Consider the following 26124-nt stretch of genomic DNA (forward strand, 5'->3'; position numbering starts at 1 on the left):
CACATACAAATGGCATAACCTTTCTGCACCTGTAACTTAATAAAATATATTAGCGTCTGATGGCCCTTCTTTAGATCAACATTTATTCAAAAATGTTGCTGAAATGTCTAAGTCAGCAGCTCTCAAATACGGAAATATCCAACATCTGAGTTAGACAACATCAAAAAGAGCCTTTTAAACATAGTTCCAAAAATCTCCATAAATTATACCCTTCTTTGTTAGGGACTCCAGTGGGATTTGTGTTTTTCTGGTGTGTAAATATTTTTCCATAGATAAAAAGCTTACATGTTGTGCAAAAGCCCAGGTATCTTCAATCATAAGAAAGTGCCGAGTCAGTCCCCCCAAATAAAAGAAGATAAAAGAAGCCCAGGTGTATACTTTTAGATGGGGTGACTTCTGCACAAGAACCCTGAATGTAGACCAATACAACTGCTACTTTAGCCTGTGTACATTCATTTTCTTTACTTCCGGAACCGGAAAAAGCTGAAGGCCGTCTGACATCATTTTCTGTGTTGTCAAATGCATACATTTGCCTTGCGAGATTGTATAAAAATGTGCCAAGGTGTCCTTCAGATTAAGAGCCAAAATAAACATCATAAAGAGTGCATTATACAGAAACTATTATCATTTTTCTGCATGCTCTTCTTTTAGCTTCTACTAAGCAGAAATAACTCAGCAGATTTGAGATCTTAGGAAAAGCGCCCAAAAATAACTCATTAAAAACAAGCGATAACTGTATTTCACAATGGCTTACTGTAAAAATAATTTTAGCAACAAGAAAATAGATTTTTTCAAAAGTATGCAAATTAGTACTGATGTTTAAACTGCCACAACAAATGACATTGTTGTTTCAAAACTGTTATCATTTTGATATATTTAATGCCTCAGTTTTTGTATGAATGAAATTTCGTTTGTTTAAGTTAGTACTGATGAAAAATGTTAGCAGTCTTTCTCTTACATCAGTTATTATGCAAGATGAAGTAAGTACAGGAAAGAAGGCTGGCTGTATTCTGTCAATGAGGTTACATAATAGTAGTACTGAAAATGAATCCAATGAAAAAACTATCAGTCACTACATGAGGGAAAGAAATCAGTTTGTAAACTTCAAATATGTCATTTTAGTGAGGTAAAGTAGATTTTATAGGGGAAAAAAGGCATCCAAAATCAGTTAAACAGTGAGATAAAGTTTAAGTACTGGAATGAAATCAGTTACATTATTCATACTTTGTGAGCTAAAGTTAGTATTGGAAATCTGCATTTCGAGGGCTTAGAGCGAAACTGGTCTATCTGCTTCTATTTCTATATATAGATAGACTAGTTTCGCTCTAAGCCCTCGATTTGTTACTTAAAAAAATAACTGTAATAGAAAGAAATCTATGTTACAGTATATCAAAATGGGGCATCCGGGCAGCACAGAGCATTGGAGCGGTATTCTGAGGCCCCGGTTTTCTTGAGTCCCGGTCTGGCTGCACATTTTTCTCACCCTGTGACATTTGGCAACCAACGTGGGGCCATGACTAAATATACTCTAAGATCATGTTTGTCCCATTAGAAATTTGAGGAAGAATTTCATATACCAGGGAGTATGTCACGGTATAGGACTTGAATATCAAAACAGGGAGAACATATGTAGATGGCAGGGTAGCTCAGTTGGTAGAGCATTGGAGCGATATTCTGAGACCTCTGGTTCAAGTCCTGGTCTGGCTTCACATTTTTCTCACCCTAGCTGTGCAGTCTATATTTGTTAAGTCATGCGATACATGTTGCACATAATACTGATAGGTCATTATTAGTTACATTGCTTGTTGGTGACAGGATACGGGATATATGCTGTCGAGGAAATCCATATCAGGCGAGATATGAGACAGCATATATCCCGTATCCTGTCGCCAACAAGCAGTGTAACGATATTATCTTGCCGACTACCTTTTAGTCATCCCCCTTGTAATTGACCTAATTTTTGAATTAATAAACTGATAAAGCTGCTTACAGTTACAGTGCAGCCTGGAATCCTGCAATCTTCTCTGGTCATCATAATTTGATTATAGGCCTAGTTGATTAACACCAGCCATAAAAAGCAAAATGAGCTGTATTTTGACTGAATCACAAAACACAGAAACTCATTTATACAGGTTATGAACTGGTTTTGAAAAACTTCTGTGTTCCATCCTTTCGAAAAAGCATCAGATTACAAGATGTCAGAAATGTCTTAAAACTTTGGCTTTCGTCCCTTTATTTTGCAGGTAGATTAAATGATCCTACAACAAACTGCTATCTTACAAATGTGTTAATTCCTTTGCTTTAATATGATTTAACTAAAACAACATTCCAACCTGGCAGTTGCGGCTGAACCATACAGAGTTACTGTTCTTCTGTTTCCACTTACTTCAAGAACCTAATTTAGATAGGAAAAAATAGAACGGCAAGAAAACACTAAATTTTTTGTCTCCGAAACGATAGCTGGAGCTTATAATCTGACTTGATTCAATTATGCTAGCGATGCGGCAGCGATTTTGTTTTATTCAAAATTCATATCTGAAATGTACTTGCAGGATATGGAATATATCCAGTCTCCACGTGACGTCTATTGACCTATAGAAATGCAAGAATCTTGCAGGAAGCAAGATAAATATAAATACATTGTACAATGAAAGATCACGTTTAATTTTGTAATTCATTAATTAGACTGTATCTATGTTTTAAAGGTTCAGGCATGCATGTATTTACTATTATTACTATTTTCTTGCGACTCATTCAGTAAATTTATTGTTGAAACATGCGTCATAGGAAATACTCCAGCAATTATAAGCCAGCTTTGTCTAGTTAAAAAATGGTGATAATAAATGAAATCAGCATTGCAAACAGAGCTCATTTGTTAAAAGATATTAGCGTAGGTTAGTATCCTGTAATACAGCTTTCTGATTGGTTGCTGTATTTTTTTCTCATGTCTGACATACCATTATGCTTGATTATGATGATGATAGAGAATTATTGTGAATATAGGAAAATCCACCTGTGCAATGAAGGCAATTAGTTTTCTTGGTCTTCTTCCATTTGTCTCTTCTGTCAAAACTGTATAAAGGACTACATTTAAAACAAAGCTATTCCTTATCCTTATAAGTAGATATAACTTGGATAGGTTTGGAAAGAAGTTCATTCCTGAAAAATAAAATCCCCCTGTGCACTTCCATTTGTGCCCACTGGAAATGAGTGACCCTTTAAAATTGACAATCTGTTCAGGTAACAAGTTTTATTACAGTGTATTAGTGGTTTAAAGTAAAAATAAAGGCTGTAATGGGTTGAAACTAAAGTAGATTTATCAGTTCTAGTGTATGTTAATGAATTGAAACTAAGGTAACGTCTGTCAGTTCAACAGTGTATGTTAATGGTTTGAAACTAAGGTAAGTTCTGTCAGTTCTGCTGTATGCTAAGGGTTTGAAACTAAAGTAAATTCTGTCAGTTCTACATTGTATGTTAATGGTTTAAAACTAAGGTACAATTTATCCGTTCTACAGTGTATGTTAATGGTTTGAAACTAAGGTAAGGTTTGTCAGTTCTACAGTGTATGTTAATGGTTTGAAACTAAGGTACAGTTTGTCAGTTCCACAGTGTATATGTTAATGGTTTGAAACTAAGGTAAGGTTTGTCAGTTCTACAGTGTATGTTAATGGTTTGAAACTAAGGTACAGTTTGTCAGTTCCACAGTGTATATGTTAATGGTTTGAAACTAATGTAAGGTTTGTCCTACAGTGTATGTTCTTTTACAGGCGAGACATCTCATTTAATGAAAATTTGATAGAAATCTACATTTTTATACTAACACTTGTAACTGCCATTCCTAAGTCTCCCTGTTTAAATCTGTAGGTTGCTGCTCAGAAATGAATTTAGATACCTGTAGAAAATTATTATAAATGGTACTCTTCTACTCGAAAAATCAATTTCAGTCTTTATATAATAATTGTGAGTCGGTAACTTAATTGAGGCAGACAAAAACAATGGTAAGGTACATAATTTTCACAAGATAAAAACATGTTTCTTTGTTTAAAATGAGTAACCTGTGAAAATTGAATAATATGAAATTTTTGCAGATCCATCAGGGTAATTTTTTTAGATTGATGCAAGGAATTTCGAGAATGTGGAAGGGAAAGGAACTTTTTGACTCTCAGTCTGTTTGACTATTTGAATCATTTAAGATTTAGAATTGTGAATATTTAAGATTTATAATTGCATCATAGATCATGCACATACTATTGTAAGGTGTGAATTTTGAACTGTTATGTTTGATATGTAGCTTTATTGTCTCAGCTCGGTCAAGCCTGTTGTCTCATTTCATTGTGACAATTTAGGACAAAAAATAATCTGTGTTTCAAAAAGCAGAGGGATATACAGTATGACATTGTCAATTTGTTTTTGTATCTGCTGTCAGTTCTTCTGTCTGTCCTTACACAGCAGTATAATCCTTGTATGTCTTACTCATTTGATATTTGGCTTCCCAGCAAATTTTGTAAAACTCAACCTTAGTATAGTCGGAGTGGTTGCCCCTGATTTTGTTAAAAATGATCATATATGCAAATATATATTTGCCATATTTGTTTGTTTTTTTGTTTTTTTTTGGGGGGGGGGGGGGGGTTAACGCCGTTTTTCAACAGTATTTCAGTCATGTAACGGCGGACAGTTAACCTAACCAGTGTTCCTGGATTCTGTAGGTGGAGGACTAATGATTTCAGACACAATGTTGTTTATCAAAAAGTCACGGAGAACATGCGCCCCGCCTGAGGATCGAACTTGCAACCCCGCGATCCGTAGACCAACGCTCTTACCTACTGAGCTAAGCGGGCGGGCTTTGCCATATTTGTATGCCAGTTGGATGGATATTAAATTTTAATATTTTTACTAATTGAAGGATTCTTTTAAGTAAATCCAGTTTATTGCCCTTTAATTAGTTAAATCGATTTTTTCATGCTTTATCATATTTAATTGATATTTTGTGTAAGTGTTCATATTGAACAAGAATCTTTCTTGCCCTCTACATGACAGTAATTGACCCTGAATCAGTTAAAAAAAACAACTTTATAACTGCATGTACAGTCTGTATATATTATAACAATTTATCGAAATGGTTCCTAGAGTTACCGCCCTCTATTGTTTTATTTTTCATCATATATGTACCAAATATGCCCTTTTCATCTGAATTGGAAGCATTAGTATTAGCATTTTTATCTAAATACTATCTTGTGATAGAGATAGTAGTTTCTAACCAAGTAGCACTGTATGAAGTTGACATAAGTTAAACGTGCAGAATTTGTTTTGTTCTGAAGGGGCGTTGCTACCGATGCGTAATGAAGCTAGAAAACAAGGTATTTTATGTAAAATCTGTGAATTTTCATGTGTATTTATACAAAATTACAACAATAATTAAAAAAAATGCTCAAAAATAGACTGCAAACAGCTTTGATATGATATGTTTATGTGATTATTTCAAAGAATAGTATTACTAAACTACAAATGACGATTGGTGCGAAAGATGTTTTACGTCACTGCAAACGTTTTAGAGATAAGAGATGATTTTCTATATTATTTATTCAGAAAGATATCAGAACTTCCCATTGCATGAAAATATTTATATAAGATTTCTATGATAGTTCGAAAGTGCAAAATTTTATGATGTGAATAATATGTTTTTGAAACCTGATTATATGTGACCATGTTTTCAATGAGGTAAATATTTATCATTCTGAAACAGTAAGGTAGTGTAGATCAAAGCTTACTGAAATATAATGGAAGAAACGTGTTTATTGACAACATTATCTCCATCTCATCTTCACACTCGTCAACTTGTTTTCATCATCATTATCGTCATCAACATCTTTATTATTATCACCTGCAGCTGCAGAAGTAATATCACTTTTTGTCGCCACCATTTTAAGATTATGAACCTAATGGCCATCATTACATAGGCTTCTTCTGTCGGTGATTTACTTCATATAAATCACTCTGCCGTCATCTTACTTTATTGACCTTTCCATTATTGACATTTCCACTGCTTTCTTTTTAATGATTCTGCTATGAAACCTCTCTAATGCTATTTTTCACTTACATAAGGTTTCACTGCCATTACGAGAAATGTCATCAAGTATTGTTAAATGTAACAAGCCATGGAAGAAATTGATTTCAAATTCAGAAAATGTCATCATGTTGTTTATAATGCAACAAGTTATGGTAAATATTAATTTCAAAATGTCTTTATACTTTCAGATGATAATTATAACAAGATGGCAATCGAGACACTGGAGGAGCTGGACTGGTGCCTCGACCAGCTTGAAACCATTCAGACTCATCGGTCTGTCAGTGATATGGCCTCCAGTAAGGTAAGTGAGTTTGAAACCATTCAAACTCATCCGTCTGTCAGTGTTATGTCTGTAGTAGGGCAGGTCAGCTTGAAACTGTTGAAACTCATAGGTCTGTCAGTGATATGTCTTTAGTAAGGCAGGTCAGCATGAAACCATTCATACTCATTGGTCTGTCAGTGATATGTCTCTAGCAAGGCAGGTCAGCTTGAAACCATTCCAACTCATAGGTGTCTCAGTGATGTGTTTTTTGTAAGGCAGGTCAGCGTGAAACTGTTAAAACCCATTGGTCTGTCAGTGATATGTCTCTAGCAAGGCAGGTCAGCTTGAAACCATTCAAACTCATAGGTCTGTCAGTGATATGGCCTCCAGTAAGGTAAGTGAGTTTGAAACCTTTCAAACTCATCAGTCTGTCAGTGTTATGTCTGTAGTAAGGCAGGTCAGCTTGAAACTGTTAAAACTCATAGGTCTGTCAGTGATATGTCTCTAGCAAGGCAGGTCAGCTTGAAACCTTTCAAACTCATCAGTCTGTCAGTGTTATGTCTGTAGTAAGGCAGGTCAGCTTGAAACTGTTAAAACTCATAGGTCTGTCAGTGATATGTCTCTAGCAAGGCAGGTCAACTTGAAACCATTCAAACTCATTGGTCTGTCAGTGATATGTCTTTAGTAAGGCAGGTCATCTTGAAACCATTCATACTCATTGGTCTCTCAGTGATATGTTTTTAGTAAGGCAGGTCAGCTTGAAACCATTCAAACTCATAGGTCTGTCAGTGATATGTCTTTAGTAAGGCAGGTCAGATTGAAACTGTTAAAACTCATCAGTCTGTCAGTGATATGTCTCTAGCAAGGCAGGTCAGATTGAAACTGTTAACACTCATGGGTCTGTCAGTGATATGTCTCTAGCAAGGCAGGTCAGCTTCAAACCATTCAAACTCACTGGTCTGTCAGTGATATGTCTCTAGCAAGGCAGGTCAGCTTGAAACCATTCAAACTCATAGGTCTGTCAGTGATATGTCTTTAGTAAGGCAGGTCAGATTGAAACTGTTAAAACTCATCAGTCTGTCAGTGATATGTCTCTAGCAAGGCAGGTCAGCTTGAAACCATTCCAACTCATAGGTGTCTCAGTGATGTGTCTTTAGTAAGGCAGGTCAGCGTGAAACTGTTAAAACCCATTGGTCTGTCAGTGATATGTCTCTAGCAAGGCAGGTCAGCTTGAAACCATTCAAACTCATAGGTCTGTCAGTGATATGGCCTCCAGTAAGGTAAGTGAGTTTGAAACCATTCAAACTCATCAGTCTGTCAGTGTTATGTCTGTAGTAAGGCAGGTCAGCTTGAAACTGTTAAAACTCATAGGTCTGTCAGTGATATGTCTCTAGCAAGGCAGGTCAGCTTGAAACCTTTCAAACTAATCAGTCTGTCAGTGTTATTTCTGTAGTAAGGCAGGTCAGCTTGAAACTGTTGAAACTCATAGGTCTGTCAGTGATATGTCTCTAGCAAGGCAGGTCAGCTTGAAACCATTCAAACTCATTGGTCTGTCAGTGATATGTCTCTAGCAAGGCAGGTCAGCTTGAAACCATTCCAACTCATAGGTGTCTCAGTGATGTGTTTTTTGTAAGGCAGGTCAGCGTGAAACTGTTAAAACCCATTGGTCTGTCAGTGATATGTCTCTAGCAAGGCAGGTCAGCTTGAAACCATTCAAACTCATAGGTCTGTCAGTGATATGGCCTCCAGTAAGGTAAGTGAGTTTGAAACCTTTCAAACTCATCGGTCTGTCAGTGTTATGTCTGTAGTAAGGCAGGTCAGCTTGAAACTGTTAAACTCATAGGTCTGTCAGTGATATGTCTTAGCAAGGCAGGTCAGCTTGAAACCTTTCAAACTCATCAGTCTGTCAGTGTTATGTCTGTAGTAAGGCAGGTCAGCTTGAAACTGTTAAAACTCATAGGTCTGTCAGTGATATGTCTCTAGCAAGGCAGGTCAACTTGAAACCATTCAAACTCATTGGTCTGTCAGTGATATGTCTTTAGTAAGGCAGGTCATCTTGAAACCATTCATACTCATTGGTCTCTCAGTGATATGTTTTTAGTAAGGCAGGTCAGCTTGAAACCATTCAAACTCATAGGTCTGTCAGTGATATGTATTTAGTAAGGCAGGTCAGATTGAAACTGTTAAAACTCATCAGTCTGTCAGTGATATGTCTCTAGCAAGGCAGGTCAGATTGAAACTGTTAATACTCATGGGTCTGTCAGTGATATGTCTCTAGCAAGGCAGGTCAGCTTCAAACCATTCAAACTCATTGGTCTGTCAGTGATATGTCTCTAGCAAGGCAGGTCAGCTTGAAACCATTCAAACTCATTGGTCTCTCAGTAATATGTTTTTAGTAAGGCAGGTCAGCTTGAAACCATTCAAACTCATAGGTCTGTCAGTGATATGTCTTTAGTAAGGCAGGTCAGATTGAAACTGTTAAAACTCATCAGTCTGTCAGTGATATGTCTCTAGCAAGGCAAGTCAGCTTGAAACCATTCCAACTCATAGGTGTCTCAGTGATATGTCTCTAGCAAGGCAGGTCAGCTTGAAACCTTTCAAACTAATCAGTCTGTCAGTGTTATGTCTGTAGTAAGGCAGGTCAGCTTGAAACTGTTAAAACTCATAGGTCTGTCAGTGATATGTCTCTAGCAAGGCAGGTCAGCTTGAAACCATTCAAACTCATTGGTCTGTCAGTGATATGTCTTTAGTAAGGCAGGTCATCTTGAAACCATTCATACTCATTGGTCTCTCAGTGATATGTTTTTAGTAAGGCAGGTCAGCTTGAAACCATTCAAACTCATAGGTCTGTCAGTGATATGTATTTAGTAAGGCAGGTCAGATTGAAACTGTTAAAACTCATCAGTCTGTCAGTGATATGTCTCTAGCAAGGCAGGTCAGATTGAAACTGTTAAAACTCATGGGTCTGTCAGTGATATGTCTCTAGCAAGGCAGGTCAGCTTCAAACCATTCAAACTCATTGGTCTGTCAGTGATATGTCTCTAGCAAGGCAGGTCAGCTTGAAACCATTCAAACTCATTGGTCTCTCAGTGATATGTTTTTAGTAAGGCAGGTGAGCTTGAAACCATTCAAACTCATAGGTCTGTCAGTGATATGTATTTAGTAAGGCAGGTCAGATTGAAACTGTTAAAACTCATGGGTCTGTCAGTGATATGTCTCTAGCAAGGCAGGTCAGATTGAAACTGTTAAAACTCATGGGTCTGTCAGTGATATGTCTCTAGCAAGGCAGGTCAGCTTGAAACCATTCAAACTCATAGGTCTGTCAGTGATATGTCTTTAGTAAGGCAGGTCAGCTTGAAACTTTTAAAACTCATCTGTCTGTCAGTGATACGTCTTTAGTAAGGCAAGTCAGCTTGAAACCATTCAAACTCATGGGTCTGTCAGTGATATGTTTTGAGTAAGGCAGGTCATCTTGAAACCATTCATACTCATTGGTCTCTCAGTGATATGTTTTTAGTAAGGCAGGTCAGCTTGAAACCATTCAAACTCATAGGTCTGTCAGTGATATGTATTTAGTAAGGCAGGTCAATTGAAACTGTTAAAACTCATAGGTCTGTCAGTGATATGTCTCTAGCAAGGCAGGTCAGATTGAAACTGTTAAAACTCATTGGTCTGTCAGTGATATGTCTCTAGCAAGGCAGGTCAGCTTGAAACCATTCAAACTCATAGGTCTGTCAGTGATATGTCTTTAGTAAGGCAGGTCATCTTGAAACCATTCATACTCATTGGTCTCTCAGTGATATGTTTTTAGTAAGGCAGGTCAGCTTGAAACCATTCAAACTCATAGGTCTGTCAGTGATATGTATTTAGTAAGGCAGGTCAGATTGAAACTGTTAAAACTCATGGGTCTGTCAGTGATATGTCTCTAGCAAGGCAGGTCAGATTGAAACTGTTAAAACTCATGGGTCTGTCAGTGATATGTCTCTAGCAAGGCAGGTCAGCTTCAAACCATTCAAACTCATTGGTCTGTCAGTGATATGTCTCTAGCAAGGCAGGTCAGCTTGAAACATTCAAACTCATTGGTCTCTCAGTGATATGTTTTTAGTAAGGCAGGTCAGCTTGAAACCATTCAAACTCATAGGTCTGTCAGTGATATGTATTTAGTAAGGCAGGTCAGATTGAAACTGTTAAAACTCATCAGTCTGTCAGTGATATGTCTCTAGCATGCTGGTCAGATTGAAACTGTTAAAACACATGGGTCTGTCAGTGATATGTCTCTAGCAAGGCAGGTCAGCTTCAAACCATTCAAACTCATAGGTCTGTCAGTGATATGTCTTTAGTAAGGCAGGTCAGCTTGAAACTTTTAAAACTCATCTGTCTGTCAGTGATACGTCTTTAGTAAGGCAAGTCAGCTTGAAACCATTCAAACTCATGGGTCTGTCAGTGATATGTCTCTAGCAAGGCAAGTTGGCTTGAAACCATTCAAACTCATAGGTCTGTCAGTGATATGTCTTTAGTAAGGCAGGTCAGCTTGAAACTTTTAAAACTCATCTGTCTGTCAGTGATACGTCTTTAGTAAGGCAAGTCAGCTTGAAACCATTCAAACTCATGGGTCTGCCAGTGATATGTCTCTAGCAAGGCAAGTTGGCTTGAAACCATTCAAACTCATAGGTCTGTCAGTGATACGTCTTTAGTAAGGCAAGTCAGCTTGATCTGTCAGTGATATGTCTCCAGCAAGGCAGGTCAGCTTGAAACCATTCAAACTCATAGGTCTGTCAGTGATACGTCTTTAGTAAGGCAAGTCAGCTTGATCTGTCAGTGATATGTCTCCAGCAAGGCAGGTCAGCTTGAAACCATTCAAACTCATCTGTGTGTCAGTAAAATGTCTTTAGTAAGGCAAGTCAGCTTGATCTGTCAGTGATGTCTCTGGTAAGGCAGGTCAGCTTGAAACCATTCAAACTCATTTGTCTGCCAGTGATATGTCTCTAGCAAGGCAGGTCAGATCTCATTAGTCTGTTAGTGATATGTCTCTAGCATTGAAACCATTCAAACTCAGTGATATGTCTTTAGTAAGGCAGGTCAGCTTGATCTGTCAGTGATAAGTCTCTGGTAAGGCAGGTCAGCTTGAAACCATTCAAACTCATTTGTCTGCCAGTGATATGTCTTTAGCAAGGCAGGTCAGCTTGATCTGTCTGTGATATGTCTCCAGCAAGGCAGGTCAGCTTGAAACCATTCAAACTCATCTGTGTGTCAGTAAAATGTCTTCACAAGGCAGGTCAGCTTGAAACCATTCATACCTATAGGTCTGTTAGTGATATGTCTCTAGCAAGGCAGGTCAGTTTGAAACCATTCAAACGCAGTGATATGTCTTTAGTAAGGCAGGTCAACTTGATCTGTCAGTGATACGTCGCTGGTAAGGCAGGTCAGCTTGAAACCATTCAAACTCATTTGTCTGCCAGTGATATGTCTCTAGCAAGGCAGGTCAGCTTGATCTGTCTGTGATATGTCTCCAGCAAGGCAGGTTAGCTTGAAACCACTAAAACTCATCTGTGTGTCAGTAAAATGTCTTCACAAGGCAGGTGAGCTTGAAACCATTCATACCTATTGGTCTGTTAGTGATCTGTCTCTAGCACGGCAGGTGAGTATGAAACCATTCAAACTCAGTGTGAGTGTGTATCCTTGAAGTGCTCATAATTGTATAGGATTTGTTTGAAGAATTTGGAGAAATTTTATTATTAGTATTGAACAATTCATTATATAATGAAACTAGAATGATAAGAGAGGGCAGTTTTAAAACTGATGTTTCTGTCATCCATCTACATAACCTTGAATTGCATCATATTGTTCAGGACATTGTGTAGTTGCTGGTTTGGTAAAAGCTTTTGTTTTTAGACAAAAATTAGTAAGAAGAGTATGATTTACTTGATAACAAACTGAAATTTGTTTTCCTTACCAGTGAGATGAGTATTTTGAATAAAGTACTGATGTGAGATAATCTATGTTAAAATATTCAAAACAATGAGAAAATAAATGTAGGTTAGTCCAAAAACTCGGTAGAATCTCGTTTTTGGACAAAATTTCCTTTTCCTCTACTCGGCTCTCAGGCATGTAACTGAACCACTTTGTACTAAATTATAAAATAGACAGTCTGGATTGAATAGAATGGACTCTTCTTTAAATGTACAAGAACAGTAATGATGTGTATTTGTCATACTTCACACCATGGTGTCATATCTGGGGCATAAATTACTTGTTGTTGAAGAAAGTACAGTTTGTTAGTTTGATCCCCTGGACTAGAGTGGGTGTACATAATAATTGTACTGAGGTCCTTTGTCATGCCTACCTGTTGAAATCCATGAATAAGCAATCATTATGTTTTTAGAACTTACTTTTCTCTCATTTTGAAATTTAAAACTGTTAATAATACAAAATAAAATAAAATAATACAAAAAATAGATTGATTTTGATGGTCTTTTTACAGTTCAAACGGATGTTGAATCGAGAACTAAGTCACTTTGCAGAGTCAAGCAAATCTGGAAACCAAATAGCCGAATACATCTGCAGCACATATTTAGGTAAGTGTATATTCTAGCATGATATTTGATTTTATACATATTCTATTTCTTAGGCAAATATTTTGACCCACTAAATGCAGTTTTTAGCTCACCTGTCACAAAGTGACAAGGTGAGCTTTTGTGATCGCGCGGTGTCCGTCGTCCGTGCGTCCGTATAATTGAGCCTGTGGTCAGATCAAAAACTTTACATTTGCCAAAGCAGAACTTAGGTCAATCACACATCTTTAGTCTGAATCATGCCTACCCAGTCTGTACACTGCGCAACCTGAATCATGCCTACCCAGTCTGTACACTGAATCATGCCTACCCAGTCTGTACACTGCGCAAATACCAAAATTTTTGTCATGTGTTATTTGATAAATTTTGCTGATTGTAGTTTAGAATCTTATTATACGCGTGATAAGTAATGTTGCCTAAAAACAATGCGGATGGTGTTATGGAAAGGGAAAAAAATGCCTGACAGGTATAAATCCCATTCTCGGCCATATATACAATTGATCATTGATCATTCTGTTTATGAACCAGATGATGTCATATTGAATGAAAAGAGAATTTTTATAAATAAGGCACAGTATTTATAGGGTATTAGCTTTTTTTCGAGAAATATGCACACTGCAGCAGAAATGTGCGATTTTAAGATGTGCTAAAGAATGAGTGCATTTGTCTCAGTGCAAAGCTAATAACCTTTTGATTAAAAATATCTACACATGATATTATGAAATTATTATGAATTTATTCAATAACTTATATGTTGATAAAATTGACAATACTGATGTAAATAAAAAAATAACTTAAAATCAACGTCACACACCAAAATTTGAAAGCCAGACTTCAGTGTACAAAAGTATTGACGTTTCTGGATCTTTTGTAACTTTACAAAGTATAGAAAAAAAGAGTATATAATTATGTAATAAATAACAAAGTGCAGCTGCAATGCATAATGTAGTGTGAAATAAATCATATTCCTAGGGGATTCAACGGCTGCGTCAGTCTATGAAATTAAATCTAAAGGAACAAAATTAATATGAATCCCATTCTTTTTATTTCCTTGAATTCATATCACAGTGAAATATGCAGTTTGGCCAAAAGTGTTCATTCCACAAAATTAGATAGATGCACAGTACTGTACCATATTCCAATGTCAGTGAATTACAGAATTGCAGCTTACTTCCTCCATGAAAAAAATGACCTATTTGTGTTTTAGTAAATGAAACATGTCATGTGCATATTTATTACTTTAAAGCAAATATCTTGCAAAACTGAAATTTGTTAAAACCCTGTACACCATGGTTAGAGTTTGAAAACAATTGTTAAATCTTATTAATGATATGGCTTGCTTATGAATGTGTATATTACTAAATTTTTAGCCCACCATCATCAGATGGTGGGCTATTCAAAACACTATGCGTCCGTGGTCCGTCGTCCTTCCGTCCGTCCGTCCTTCCGTTAACAATTTCTCGTTATCGCATCTCCTCAGAAACTACCAGGGGGATTTTGACCAAACTTTGTCAGAATGATGTATTGGTACCTGAGTTGTGTCCCCCTGAAAATCAGACTGGTTCAACAATTTTTTAGTGAGTTATTGCCCTTTGTTTATTTCTATTATTTACATAGATTTATATAGGGAAAAACTTTGAAAATGTTCTTGTCCAAAACCACAGAGCCTAGGGCTTTGATATTTGGTATGAAGCATCATCTAGTGGTCCTCTACGAAGAGGATTCAAATTATTTCCCTGGGGTCTAATATGGCCCCGCCCCGGGGTCATGTGGTTTATATAGACTTATATAGGAGAAAACTTTGAAAAACCTCTTGTTTAAAACCACAGGGCCTAGGGCTTTGATATTTTGTATGTGACATCATCTAGTGGTCTTCTACTAAGATTGTTCAAGTTATCCCCCTAGGGTCAAATATGGCCCCGCCCTGGGGGTCACATGGTTTACATAGACTTATATAGGGAAAAACTTTGAAAATCTTCTTGTCCAAAGCACAAAGCCTAGGGCTTTGGCATTTGTAATGTAGCATCATGTAGTGGTTCTCTACCAAGTTTGTTCAAATTATCCCCCTAGGGTCAAATATGGCCCTGCCCTGGGGGTCAAATGGTTCATATGGACTTATATAGGGAAAAGCTTTTAAAATCTTCTTCTCAATAACCTACACCATTCAGATTTGGATCACATGTATGGTTTTGAGTGGCAAGATGAACCTTGACATGAGTTGACCTTGATTTTGACCTTGTGACCTACTTTCACATTTCTGTAGCTACAGCCTTCAAATTTGGACCACTTGCATAGTTTTGTGTACCGAAACAAACTTTGACCTTTACATTGACCTAGTGACCTACTTTCACATTTTTGAAGGTACAGGCTTCAATTTTGGACCACATGCATAGTGCTGTGTTCCGAAATGAAATTTGACCTTGATTTTGACCTAGTGACCTACTTTCACATTTCTCGAGCTACAGCCTTCAAATTTAGACCGCTTGCATAGTTTTGTGTACCGAAATGAACTTCTGACCTTAAGATTGGCCTAGTGACCTACTTTCACATTTCTGTAGCTACAGGCTTCAAATTTAGACCACATGCATAGGATTGTGTACTGAAACAAACTTTGACCTTGACATTGACCTAGTGACCTACTTTCACATTTTTGAAGGTACAGGCTTTAAATTTGGACCACATGCATAGATTTGTGTTCTGAAGTGTAATTTGACCTTGATTTTGACCTACTGACCTACTTTCACATTTCTCAAGCTACAGCCTTCAAATTTGGACCACTTGCATGGTTTTGTGTACCGAAATAAACTTTGACTTTAAGATTGACCTAGTGACCTACTTTCAAATTTCTCAAACTACAGCCTTCAAACTTGATGCACATGCATAGTTTTGTGTACAAAGAACTTTGTCCTTGAAATTGATCTAGTGACCTACTTTCACATTTCTCAAGCTACAGCTTTCGAATTTGGACCACATGCACAGTGTTGTGTACGGAAATGAAATTTGACCTTGAGCTAGTCAGTAAGTCTTGAAATTTGGAACACTCAAAAATGGCACATTGGTGGGCGCCAAGATCACTCTGTGATCTCTTGTTTGTCTGTTATGCCCTGAATTTTAAAACCTAGGAAGCTTATTATAATTAAGAAATAATTTATAGCAAAAGAGTGTTTTAACACTATTTATGCTCAATGGGCGTAATAATTTCATAACAGAGAAAGCTTATTAGAATCTTTTTCTTTGTTACAACATTTGCAGAATCCTGAGGTTTTTTTGTTGTTTTTTTTGGTACACGAACTCAGTAGGGCAAGGGTACCAGCATTATCCAGAGGGACTCTGCAGATGTTATAACATGAACTGATGTCATTTCCTTTTGTATTATCCATTATGGGGGCACTGCCACTGAATTCACATATGTGAAAAGGTATGTTAGCAGGGCATGAGCCTGACAATCACTATATTAACTGAAACATGTTTACTTTCATATTGAAATGCCCCCTGAAAAGTACAAAAACAGAAGTTTTATACAGTAGAATCAAATTTAAAGTACCTATAGTAGGAAATCTTTAACTCTTGAATAATGCAGAATAACCATATATCTGAATAGTTTTCATTTGAAACTTGTATAGCCAAGTGTGCGTGTTAGAAGATATCTTCTTTTGAAACTGTAATATTACTGCTGTAAGTTAATTTTTTTGAAGTAATAAAATTGATTATTTGAAACTTGTGGAAGTTGTAAAATATGAAAAAGCAAAATTGATGTTTCAAAAGTTGGGCTTTTTTTTGCAGTGCCCTTAAATGATATTAAAAGTTCACTTTGTAAAGGAGAAACTGTGACAGTTTTTTAAGGCTATAATTTATTTGTTATTTAAGGTCATTTAGCTTTAACATGATACAAATTGAAGTGAACTTCCTGCTTTTATTTGGTAAATTTAACAATTACTTCACAGTGTGCTAGAAATTTAGAAAACAGCAGTTACCAAATCGATATATAATGACGACCCTATTAGAATAATGCTGTGAATTCCTTTTACTGCAAACTGCGTTATTGTTAATAAACAGGGAGACAGTAGTCTGTAGCATGCTAGCGCGTTCCGGAGGCGTCTGAGGTTACTTTAGCATCATTAGGCGTTAAATTAGACATGCACTTTCTGTTTAAAGCTTCCTTACATGTTTAGTACTACTAAATCTAGTGATTTAATTATACAATTTTCTGCTATGGCTTTAATCATTTAGGCTGCAAAACTTTAAAGTTGCTGTAATCAGGAATGGCGGCGGCAGTCTTAGCTGCCTATCAGTTTGAGACAAACTTTCAGGTATAATCGGATCTACAAAAATTCCATTTTATCAGCACCTCTTTTCTGAAACACTTTTATTAGCTCACCTGTCACATAGTGACAAGGTGAGCATTTGTGATCACCCTTCGTCCGTCGTCAGTCCGTGCGTGCGTCCGTCAACAATTTCTTGTCTGCACAATAGTGGTTTCATTTATGATTTTATTTTAACCAAACTTGCACACAACTTGTATCACCATAAGATCTCGGTTCCTTTCTTGAACTGGCAAGATCCCTTTATGGGTTCCAGAGTTATGGCCCCTGAAAGGGCCAAAACTAGCTATTTTGACCTTGTCTGCACAATAGCAGCTTTATTTATGATTTGATTTTTACCAAACTGGCACACAACTTGTATCACCATAAGATCTTGGTTCCTTTCTTGAACTGGCCAGATTCCTTTATGGGTTCCAGAGTTATGGCACCTGAAAGGGCCAAAATTAGCTATTTTGACCTTGTCTGCACAATAGCAGCTTCATTTATGATTTTATTTTAACCAAACTTGCACACAACTTGTATCACAATAAGATCTTGTTTCCTTTCTTGAACTGGCGAGATTCCATTATGGGTTCCAGAGTTATGGCCCCTGAAAGGGCCAGAATTAGCTATTTTAACCTTGTCTGCACAATAGCAGCTTCATTTATGATTGGAATTTAACCAAACTTGCACACAACTTGTATCACCACAAGATCTTGGTTCCTTTCTTGAACTGGCCAGATTTCATTATGGGTTCCAGAGTTATGGCCCCTTAAAGGTCTGAAATTGGCTATTTTGGCTTTGGAGCCATATAGAGACTTCATTTATGGTTTTATTTGATACAAACTTCCAAAATAACTTCATCAACAATAATTCTTGGATTCCATGACAAATCAGATCCAAGCGTAGGTTCAGAGTTATTTTTATATCTGATTACCTCCCCTGATTGTAATCAAAATGGATTTATATCAGTAAGTACTTATAGAACTTATTTGAAATTTCATTATTAGTTGGACTGAGCCAATCAGGGTAGATAACTATGGACTGATTTTATGTCAGATTACCTCCCTTTATTTCAAATTAAAATGGGTATATCTCCTTAACTAATGAAGATACTGATCTGAAATTTCATTTATGTCAACAGATTTATTTGGCAGATCCTTCTTTTGTTCACTTCCACTAATTTTTTTTAATTACTTTCCTTTTACGTTACTATAAATAGCTTATATTTAGTAATTTTTTTATTATTGGCCGTAGGGAAAAACCGAGACCACTTTTCTGTGGTACAACAAGGATGGTACCTCCTATTTTTAGGTGTATTTTGACATACCTGTACCTTGTAAGAATTTTTTTTTTCTTTTTGGTTAAATTTCTTCACTTTGTTGTTACTGTCCTTTGAACTTAGATATCTTTTCTGAGGACCTTCTTGTCCTCAAGTGCAATGATAACAGGTGAGCGATATAGGGCCATCATGGCCCTCTTGTTTGAATTTGCAGCTTTTATCTGGGTTTTGTTTTCATGCAGTGAGATTCATTTTTTTTTTTTTTTGATATTAGAGAGAAAAAGAAGATACATATCATAGTAGAGTTGCTTCATGAAACATACAGAATGGTCTGAAAAAAACTGTCCTTTTGTATGAAACATAATTTGAGAATTCTTCAATTATATATGCTGGTATTTACAGAATGTAAAAATGTGATCTTTTGTCAGAAAGATAATTTTCTGTCTATGACATCACAGTTACGTGACAAATACTCAGTGTCGGAACTTACTGCTGTAAACACCTCTCATATTTCCATTGATTGCAGAAATCTGAGATATATCAAACCTATTACATATTGAACTAGAAAGTTCATGTTCGAACTGGTGACCATGAAATTGGTGCAATTTAAGTCAATAAAATTCTCTGTTTATATTTAAAGCTATTACAGTGAATGTGAATTATGTTCTGATGGGAAACACTCTGGTAAATAGCTCCATAAATTTCTTATATTGTAGTAATTGAATATCAGAGAGCAGCACATGCTTGGTACTGATGTTGTTAAAAACAGTCTTGATTTACCAACTGTTAGTAAAACCTGATACTCCTACTCATTTTTATGCCCCCGAAGGGAGGCATATAGTTTTTGAACCGTCTGTCGGTCTGTCAGTCTGCAATTTCCGTGTCCGGTCCATATCTTTGTCATCGATGGATGGATTTTCAAATAACTTGGCATGAATGTGTACCACAGTAAGACGACCTGTCGCGCGCAAGACCCAGGTCCGTATGGTCCGAGAGCTCACGGACTTTTATTGCAACAATTGAGGCCAAAAGAAGTTTTTACTTTTTTGGAAACAATATTTCATATCCTCCATGAAAACCCATTTCTTAAGTGTCAAAGCCGTGCCTATCTTTATTTTGTTTACTTATATTTGTGATAGGGGAGGTAAAACTCACTTGCTAAAATTTAGGGGGTAGGGTAAAGTTTACGACTACCAGTTTTTTCACTGTTTAATTACAGTAACTATCTTATTGTCAGTAACTGTATATATGTCAACCAATGTCAGCAAAAAGAAATTCATCAAAAAGGAATGAAGGGCAAACTTGATATTTAAGGTCAAAGGTCAAATTTATGTACAAATCACAAAAATTGGCATATTTGAAATTTACTTTTATTCTTAAAAATTAGTTTGTTATCATAAGTCACTCAGTTTTACTTATGTAATGTGTATATATCAGCCAAAGTCAGAAATGCAAGTCTTATTGCAAAACGTAAAAGTCAGCCCTGATAATTGAAGGTCAAAGTTCATTTTCATGCTAAAATGTGAAAAAATGTTACCTTTACTTTTTTAATCTGTTTAATATGTATTCACATTATTAGTCACCGAAGTTAATTTGTTTTAATGTCTGTATGTCGGGCAAAGTCAGCAGTGCAGATGTAACCCCAAAACTGCCAAGGGAAAAGCTTATATCAAAGGTCAAAGGTCAAATTTGTGTGAAAAATTGCATGAATAGCTTCCTGTTTGAAATATAAATGCTATTTCTAATCGTTATTAGTAATTGATCGTGATTTATTTTAATGTATATATGTCCCACAATGTCAGTAATAAAGATATCGTCTGTAATTAGAAAAGTTCAAATGTGATATTAAGGGTCAAGGGTCATTTTCATGTAAAAGAATAAAAAATTGCTCTTTCACTTTTCTTCTTGTTGATAATATTTTGTCGATATTAGTCAACGATATCAGTTCATTTTAATGTATAAACGTTAGGCAATGTCTAGTATGCACATATAATTTCAAAACATCCAAGGTCAACCATAGTATCAAAGGTCAAGGGTCAAAAAAGTGAGTAAAATGTTTCAAAAATATCACCTATTTGTAATAATTTTTATTGTTTAAAAGTATTTGTTTTGTCATTTTAGTAACTGATCGTTGTTCATTTTACTGTATATAAATCAGACGATGTCATAGAAGAGAGAATAAGTCAAGGTCAAACCTGGTATTGGAGGTCAGGGGTCACTTTTGTATAAAAAATCACAACCTTTACCATACTTACTCATTACTTTGATCAAAAATAGCTTGTTGTTACAATTCACTGTTAGCAATTACTTAATGTCATTCAGCAAGTCAGCATGAACATATCAAGCAAGGTCAGCAATGTAGGTCTTATCCTTATAAGTCAAAGGCAAACCTATTCTCAAAGGTCAAAGGTCAAATTTGTGTAAGAATTCGCAAAATAACACGAATTATGCAACGATTCTTGGTTGCGGGTTTATCCCGCTACCAAAGTTAAAGTGTATTTCTGACAATCATAGCATCTTTATTTTATTCCGAATCACATCCAAAAGATGTTCATGTGCTACACAAAATAGTCCCATTCATGAACAGTGCGGATGAATTATCAATGAACAAGCAGTTCTTATTCAACCTGTATCCACTCACACTGACCATTTAGATTATATATGATCTATCAATGACAAGGTATTCCAGCCCATGGTTACATCACAAGCTGGGTCAGGCAGAGTTCATCTTAGATATGAGGCACATTCAATTTGTATTTGTTTCTCATTCATGTGTATTCATAGACTGGCATTTAAACAGAAAATAAATCTACCAAAAACCTGCAACCATCAGACATTTCAAGGCTTTGATTCTTTATTGTGTAGGTTATTTGTGTCACTACTAGTAAAACTGATCATTTTAAAGTATATGCAACTGACAATATCACTGTTGAAATAATAATGAAAAAAAGTCAAGGTCAAACCTGACATTAAAGGTCAAAGGTCATTTTCATGTAAAAATTCAAAATACAGCATTTTTAATTTCTTCTTCGTTACAAATTATCTTGTCATTTTGTTCATTGAAAATAAGTCTGTCTTATGTTTATTTGTAAATCAATGTCAGCAATGCAGATCTAATTTCAAAAACAGTGATTGGTAAAGCTTATATCAAAGGTAAAAGGTGAAATTTGCGTGAAAGATCGCAAAAAATAGCATTTTTGCAATACTTTTCATTGTTTAAAGGTATTTTGTCATTATTAATATCTTATGGTTATTCCTTGAAGTTTCATACATGTATATATATGGGTCAATGTCAACAATGGAGATATCATAAGACATGAGTCTAGATCAGCCCTGATGTTAAAGTTTAAAATTCATTTTCGGGTAATAAATTCAAAACATAGCACTGTTATTTTATTTCTTTATTCAAACATATCTTGTTATAACTTGATGTTAATTCATTTTAATGTTAGCCTTTACTTACTTACTTCCTTACTGCCTTCCATCTTCTTATGGCCGTTTTATATTTTATGATTAGATGCGGCAATGAACTGCACCGTATTCTGCAGGTCGCTGATATCTCTCCACGGCTTGGTCTCAAATGGGATGTCTGTTGGCCAAACGTTCTGGCTTGCTTCTTCCAGATAGGAACAGCTCTGCAGAATGTGAAACGGTGTTTGTTCCTCTGATCCGCACTGACATTTAGCTTTCTCTGCAACTCCCAGCTTCTTCATATGTTTTCTCAGGCCACAGTCTTCAGTGCGCAGACAGAAGCCAGTTAATTGCCTGTTTAGCTTGTGTAGACAGTCCTGATTTGGCAGGTAACCTCCATTTATGTTCTTCCAGTCTGACGTAAAGCTGTTCTTCCACAGAGTCTGGGCTTCTCTGTATGAAGTTGGAGGCTGGGGCTGTATTTGCCTGGTTGCTGTCTTTGCAAGTTTGTGCGCAGCTTCATTTCCAGCTATGCTCACATGTGCAGGAATCTATCGAAATGCTACATTGTTGTTCTCAGGCAGGAGATTGATGCTTTTCAACAGCTGTCTGATTAAGTTGACTGATGGACCTGCTGAGAGAGCCTGAAGAGCTGACTTGGGTCTGTTAGGAATATATTATCCCTTTTCTCTTCGCTCATACTGTTCGAGTGTCGCCGATGTGAGGGCTTGCATCTGGATCTGAAAGCATCTCTTGCCGACTGATGAGAGAGTATGAAGGAGGAGCTGTCTGAATATTTGATGTAGGCACCACCCCAAGCTTTCTGAACTGCCTTTTCCACTGATCCATTGGTATATTCTTGGATCCAAGGGTGTGCTGGATAGCGGTTAATGATCATTTCTAGCGTAAGAGATTGTTGGTAAACCTGGTGTTGCTTTCCCTTATCTTCTGCTCCTGGCACCTCCAATCTGATCTTTGGAGCACATTGTCTGGGCATTCATTGGGCTCGAGCGGCTCTGCCTCTGTGTCCAGTGCTGCTGCTTTCCTTTTTTGCAGTTTTTTGACGATGTGGTTAAGACTCTGTCTTTTCAGTCTGTTCTTGGTTCTGCTCTCGAATTTTGAGTGGAGTGGGTGGGATGGTAGTCTCTTTGCCTTCTCTGCATGGACAAAAGCTTTGTACTCTCGTCTTGTCTCTAATGGTTCAGGGTTGGCTGTCTTTCCGATTTATTTTATTTGAGTTGTTTTCATTGCCCCGGGATTATCCTTAGACCTGAAATTTAACCTTGTCCAGTTTATCTTTACAGGTTTTGGAAGCAGGTACCAATGAAGTTGATGCGTACTCTGCTATATACCGTACGTTGCATGTGTAGACTTGCAGAGGATCTTTGCATTTACTCTCCAACTTGTTCCAGCCATTTTTTTTTCATAATGGCGAGTTTTTTTTGAAGGCCCTCTCCTTTGACCTTTAATGTTAGATTTGACCTTGACTAACTTTTCATTATTATTTCAAGAATGATATCATCTGTTATATATACTTTAAAATGAATAATAATTAGTTAATAGTTTTTAAATGCCCTCAAAACATAATGAAAAATCATTGCAAAAATACTGGGTTTTTTGGCTAATTTTCACGCAAGTTTGACCCCTTTGACCTTTGATAATAGGTTTGGCTTTGCCTTATTTGGATAAGACCTACATTCCTGACCTTGCTTGACATGTATACATTTAAATAAATTGCTAACAGAAAATTCTAACAAGAGCTATTATTTTTTAACGAAGTAATGAGTAAGTATGCTACAATTTGATCTTTTACACAAAGATGACCCCTGACCTTTAATACCAGGTTCGACCTTGACTTATTTTCTCTTCCATGACATCGTCTGACATATATACAGTAAAATGAAAAACGATCAGTTACTAAAATGACAAAACAAATACTTTTAAACAATAAAAATCATTACAAACAGGTGATATTATTGCAACATTTTATTCACTTTTTTGACCTTTGTCCTTTGAAATTATGGTTGACCTTGAATGTTTTGAAATAATATGTGCATACCAGACATCGCCTACTTTTTATACATTAAAATGAACTGATATTTTTGATTAATATCGACAAAATATCATTAACAAGAAGAAAAGTTAAAGAGCTATTTTTTCATTCTTTTACTTGAAAATGACCTTTGACCCTTAATATCACATTTGAACTTGTCTGATTTTAGACGATATCTTTATTACTGACATTGCCGGACATATATACATTAAAACAAATTACGAGCAATTACAAATAATGATCAGAAATAGCTGTTATATTTCAAAAAGGAAACTATCCATGCAGTTTTTTTCACAAAATTTTGACCTTTGACCTTTGATATAAGCTTTACCCTTGGCATTTTTGGGGTAAAGTTTGCACTGCTGACTTTGCCTGACATACAGACATTAAAACGAATTAGCTTCAGTGACTAACAATGTGAATACATATTAAAAAAGTTAGAAAAAGTAAGTGTAACATTTTTCATATTTTTGCATGAAAATGAACTTTGACCTTCAATTATCAGGGTTGACCTTGACATTTTGCAATAAGATTTGCATTTCTGACTTTGACTGATATATACACATTACATATACAAAGCTGAGTGACTTATGATAACAAACTAATTTTTAAGAATAAAAATAAATTTCAAATATGCCAATTTTTGTGATTTGTACATAAATTTGACTTTAACCTTAAATATCAAGTTTGCCCTTCATTCCTTTTTGATGAATTTCTTTTTGCTGACATTGGTTGACATATATACATTTACTGACAATAATACAGCTACTGTAATTAAACAGTGAAAAAACTGGTAGACGTAAACTTTACCCTACCCCCTAAATTTTAGCAAGTGAGTTTTACCTCCCCTATCACAAACATAAGTGAACAAAATATAGATAGGCACGGCTTTGACACTTAAGAAATGGGTTTTCATGGAGGATATGAAATATTGTTTCCAAAAATGTATAAACTTCTTTTGGCCTCAATTGTTGCAATAAAAGTCCGTGAGCTCTCGGACCAGTAGCTCAAAGGTCAAGGTCACACTGAGACATTAAAGGATAGTGCATTGATGGGCGTGTCCGGTCCATATCTTTGTCATCGATGGATGGGTTTTCAAATAACTTGGCATGAATGTGTACCACAATAAGACGATGTGTCGCGCGCAAGACCCAGGTCCGTAGCTCAAAGGTCAAGGTCACACTCAGACATTAAAGGATGGTGCATTGATGGGCGTGTCCGGTCCATATCTTTGTCATCGATGGATGGATTTTCAAATAACTTGGCATGAATGTGTACCACAGTAAGACGACATGTCGCGCGCAAGACCCAGGTCCGTAGCTGAAAGGTCAAGGTCACACTTAGACGTTAAAAGATAGTGCATTGATGGGCGTGTCTGGTCCATATCTATGTCATCCATGGATGGATTTTCAAATAACTTGGCATGAATGTGTACCACAGTAAGACGACGTGTCGTGCGCAAGACCCAGGTCCATAGCTCAAAGGTCAAGGTCACACTTAGACGTTAAAGGTCATTTTTCATGATAGTGCATTGATGGGTGTGTCCGGTCCATATCTTTGTCATTCATGCATGGATTTTAAAATAACTACTCATGAATGTGTGACACAGTAAGACAACGTGTTGCGCGCAAGACCCAGTTCCATAGGACAAAGGTCCTAAACTCTAACATCGGCCATAACTATATATTCATTCAAAGTGCCATCGGGGGCATGTGTCATCCTATGGAGACAGCTCTTGTTCATTAGTCACTTTGGTTTATTAGTTTTGCTTGTTATGAAAGCTGAACATACCTGAATCACTCCCAAGTCTCTTCATGGAGAAAATTACTAATGGTGTCTTACAGGATTAGATGTAGTTTTGTCAAAAGTGACTGGTTTAGACTAACGACCTCTGGGTTGAGCGGCCAACATCTTAACCACTAGAACCCTTATACATGATAATTATATATTCCAAATTGTTTACTAGAAAATACTTTTTATGCCCCCAAAGGGAGGCATATTAGTTTTCAACTGTCCATCCATTCATTAGTTCGTTCATTCTTCACAACGTTAACTTTTTGCATGAAGGCACTTTATTCGCAAACCACTGCACCCAGGACCTTAAAACTTAACATGCTGATAGTACTTATTGAGTACACGACCACTACTGACTTTGGGGTCACCAGGTCAAGGTCAC

The 26124-nt window shown here is 36.4% G+C and overlaps 1 protein-coding gene across 17 annotated transcripts in view; it reads left to right on the forward strand.

Annotated features, from left to right (window-relative positions):
• LOC123525401 (cAMP-specific 3',5'-cyclic phosphodiesterase 4C-like) overlaps window positions 1–26124 on the forward strand; it is an 831602-nt gene that overhangs the window by 748342 nt on the left and 57136 nt on the right. For all 17 annotated transcript variants that reach the window (XM_045304423.2, XM_045304426.2, XM_045304430.2 and 14 more), the window contains 2 exons: window positions 6256–6368; window positions 12811–12904. In XM_045304423.2, coding sequence (XP_045160358.2) covers window positions 6256–6368; window positions 12811–12904 — 207 coding nt within the window. The remainder of the gene's footprint in view (window positions 1–6255; window positions 6369–12810; window positions 12905–26124) is intronic.

This window comes from Mercenaria mercenaria, chromosome 3 (genome assembly GCF_021730395.1).
Source record: "Mercenaria mercenaria strain notata chromosome 3, MADL_Memer_1, whole genome shotgun sequence".
Lineage (NCBI taxonomy): Eukaryota > Metazoa > Mollusca > Bivalvia > Venerida > Veneridae > Mercenaria > Mercenaria mercenaria.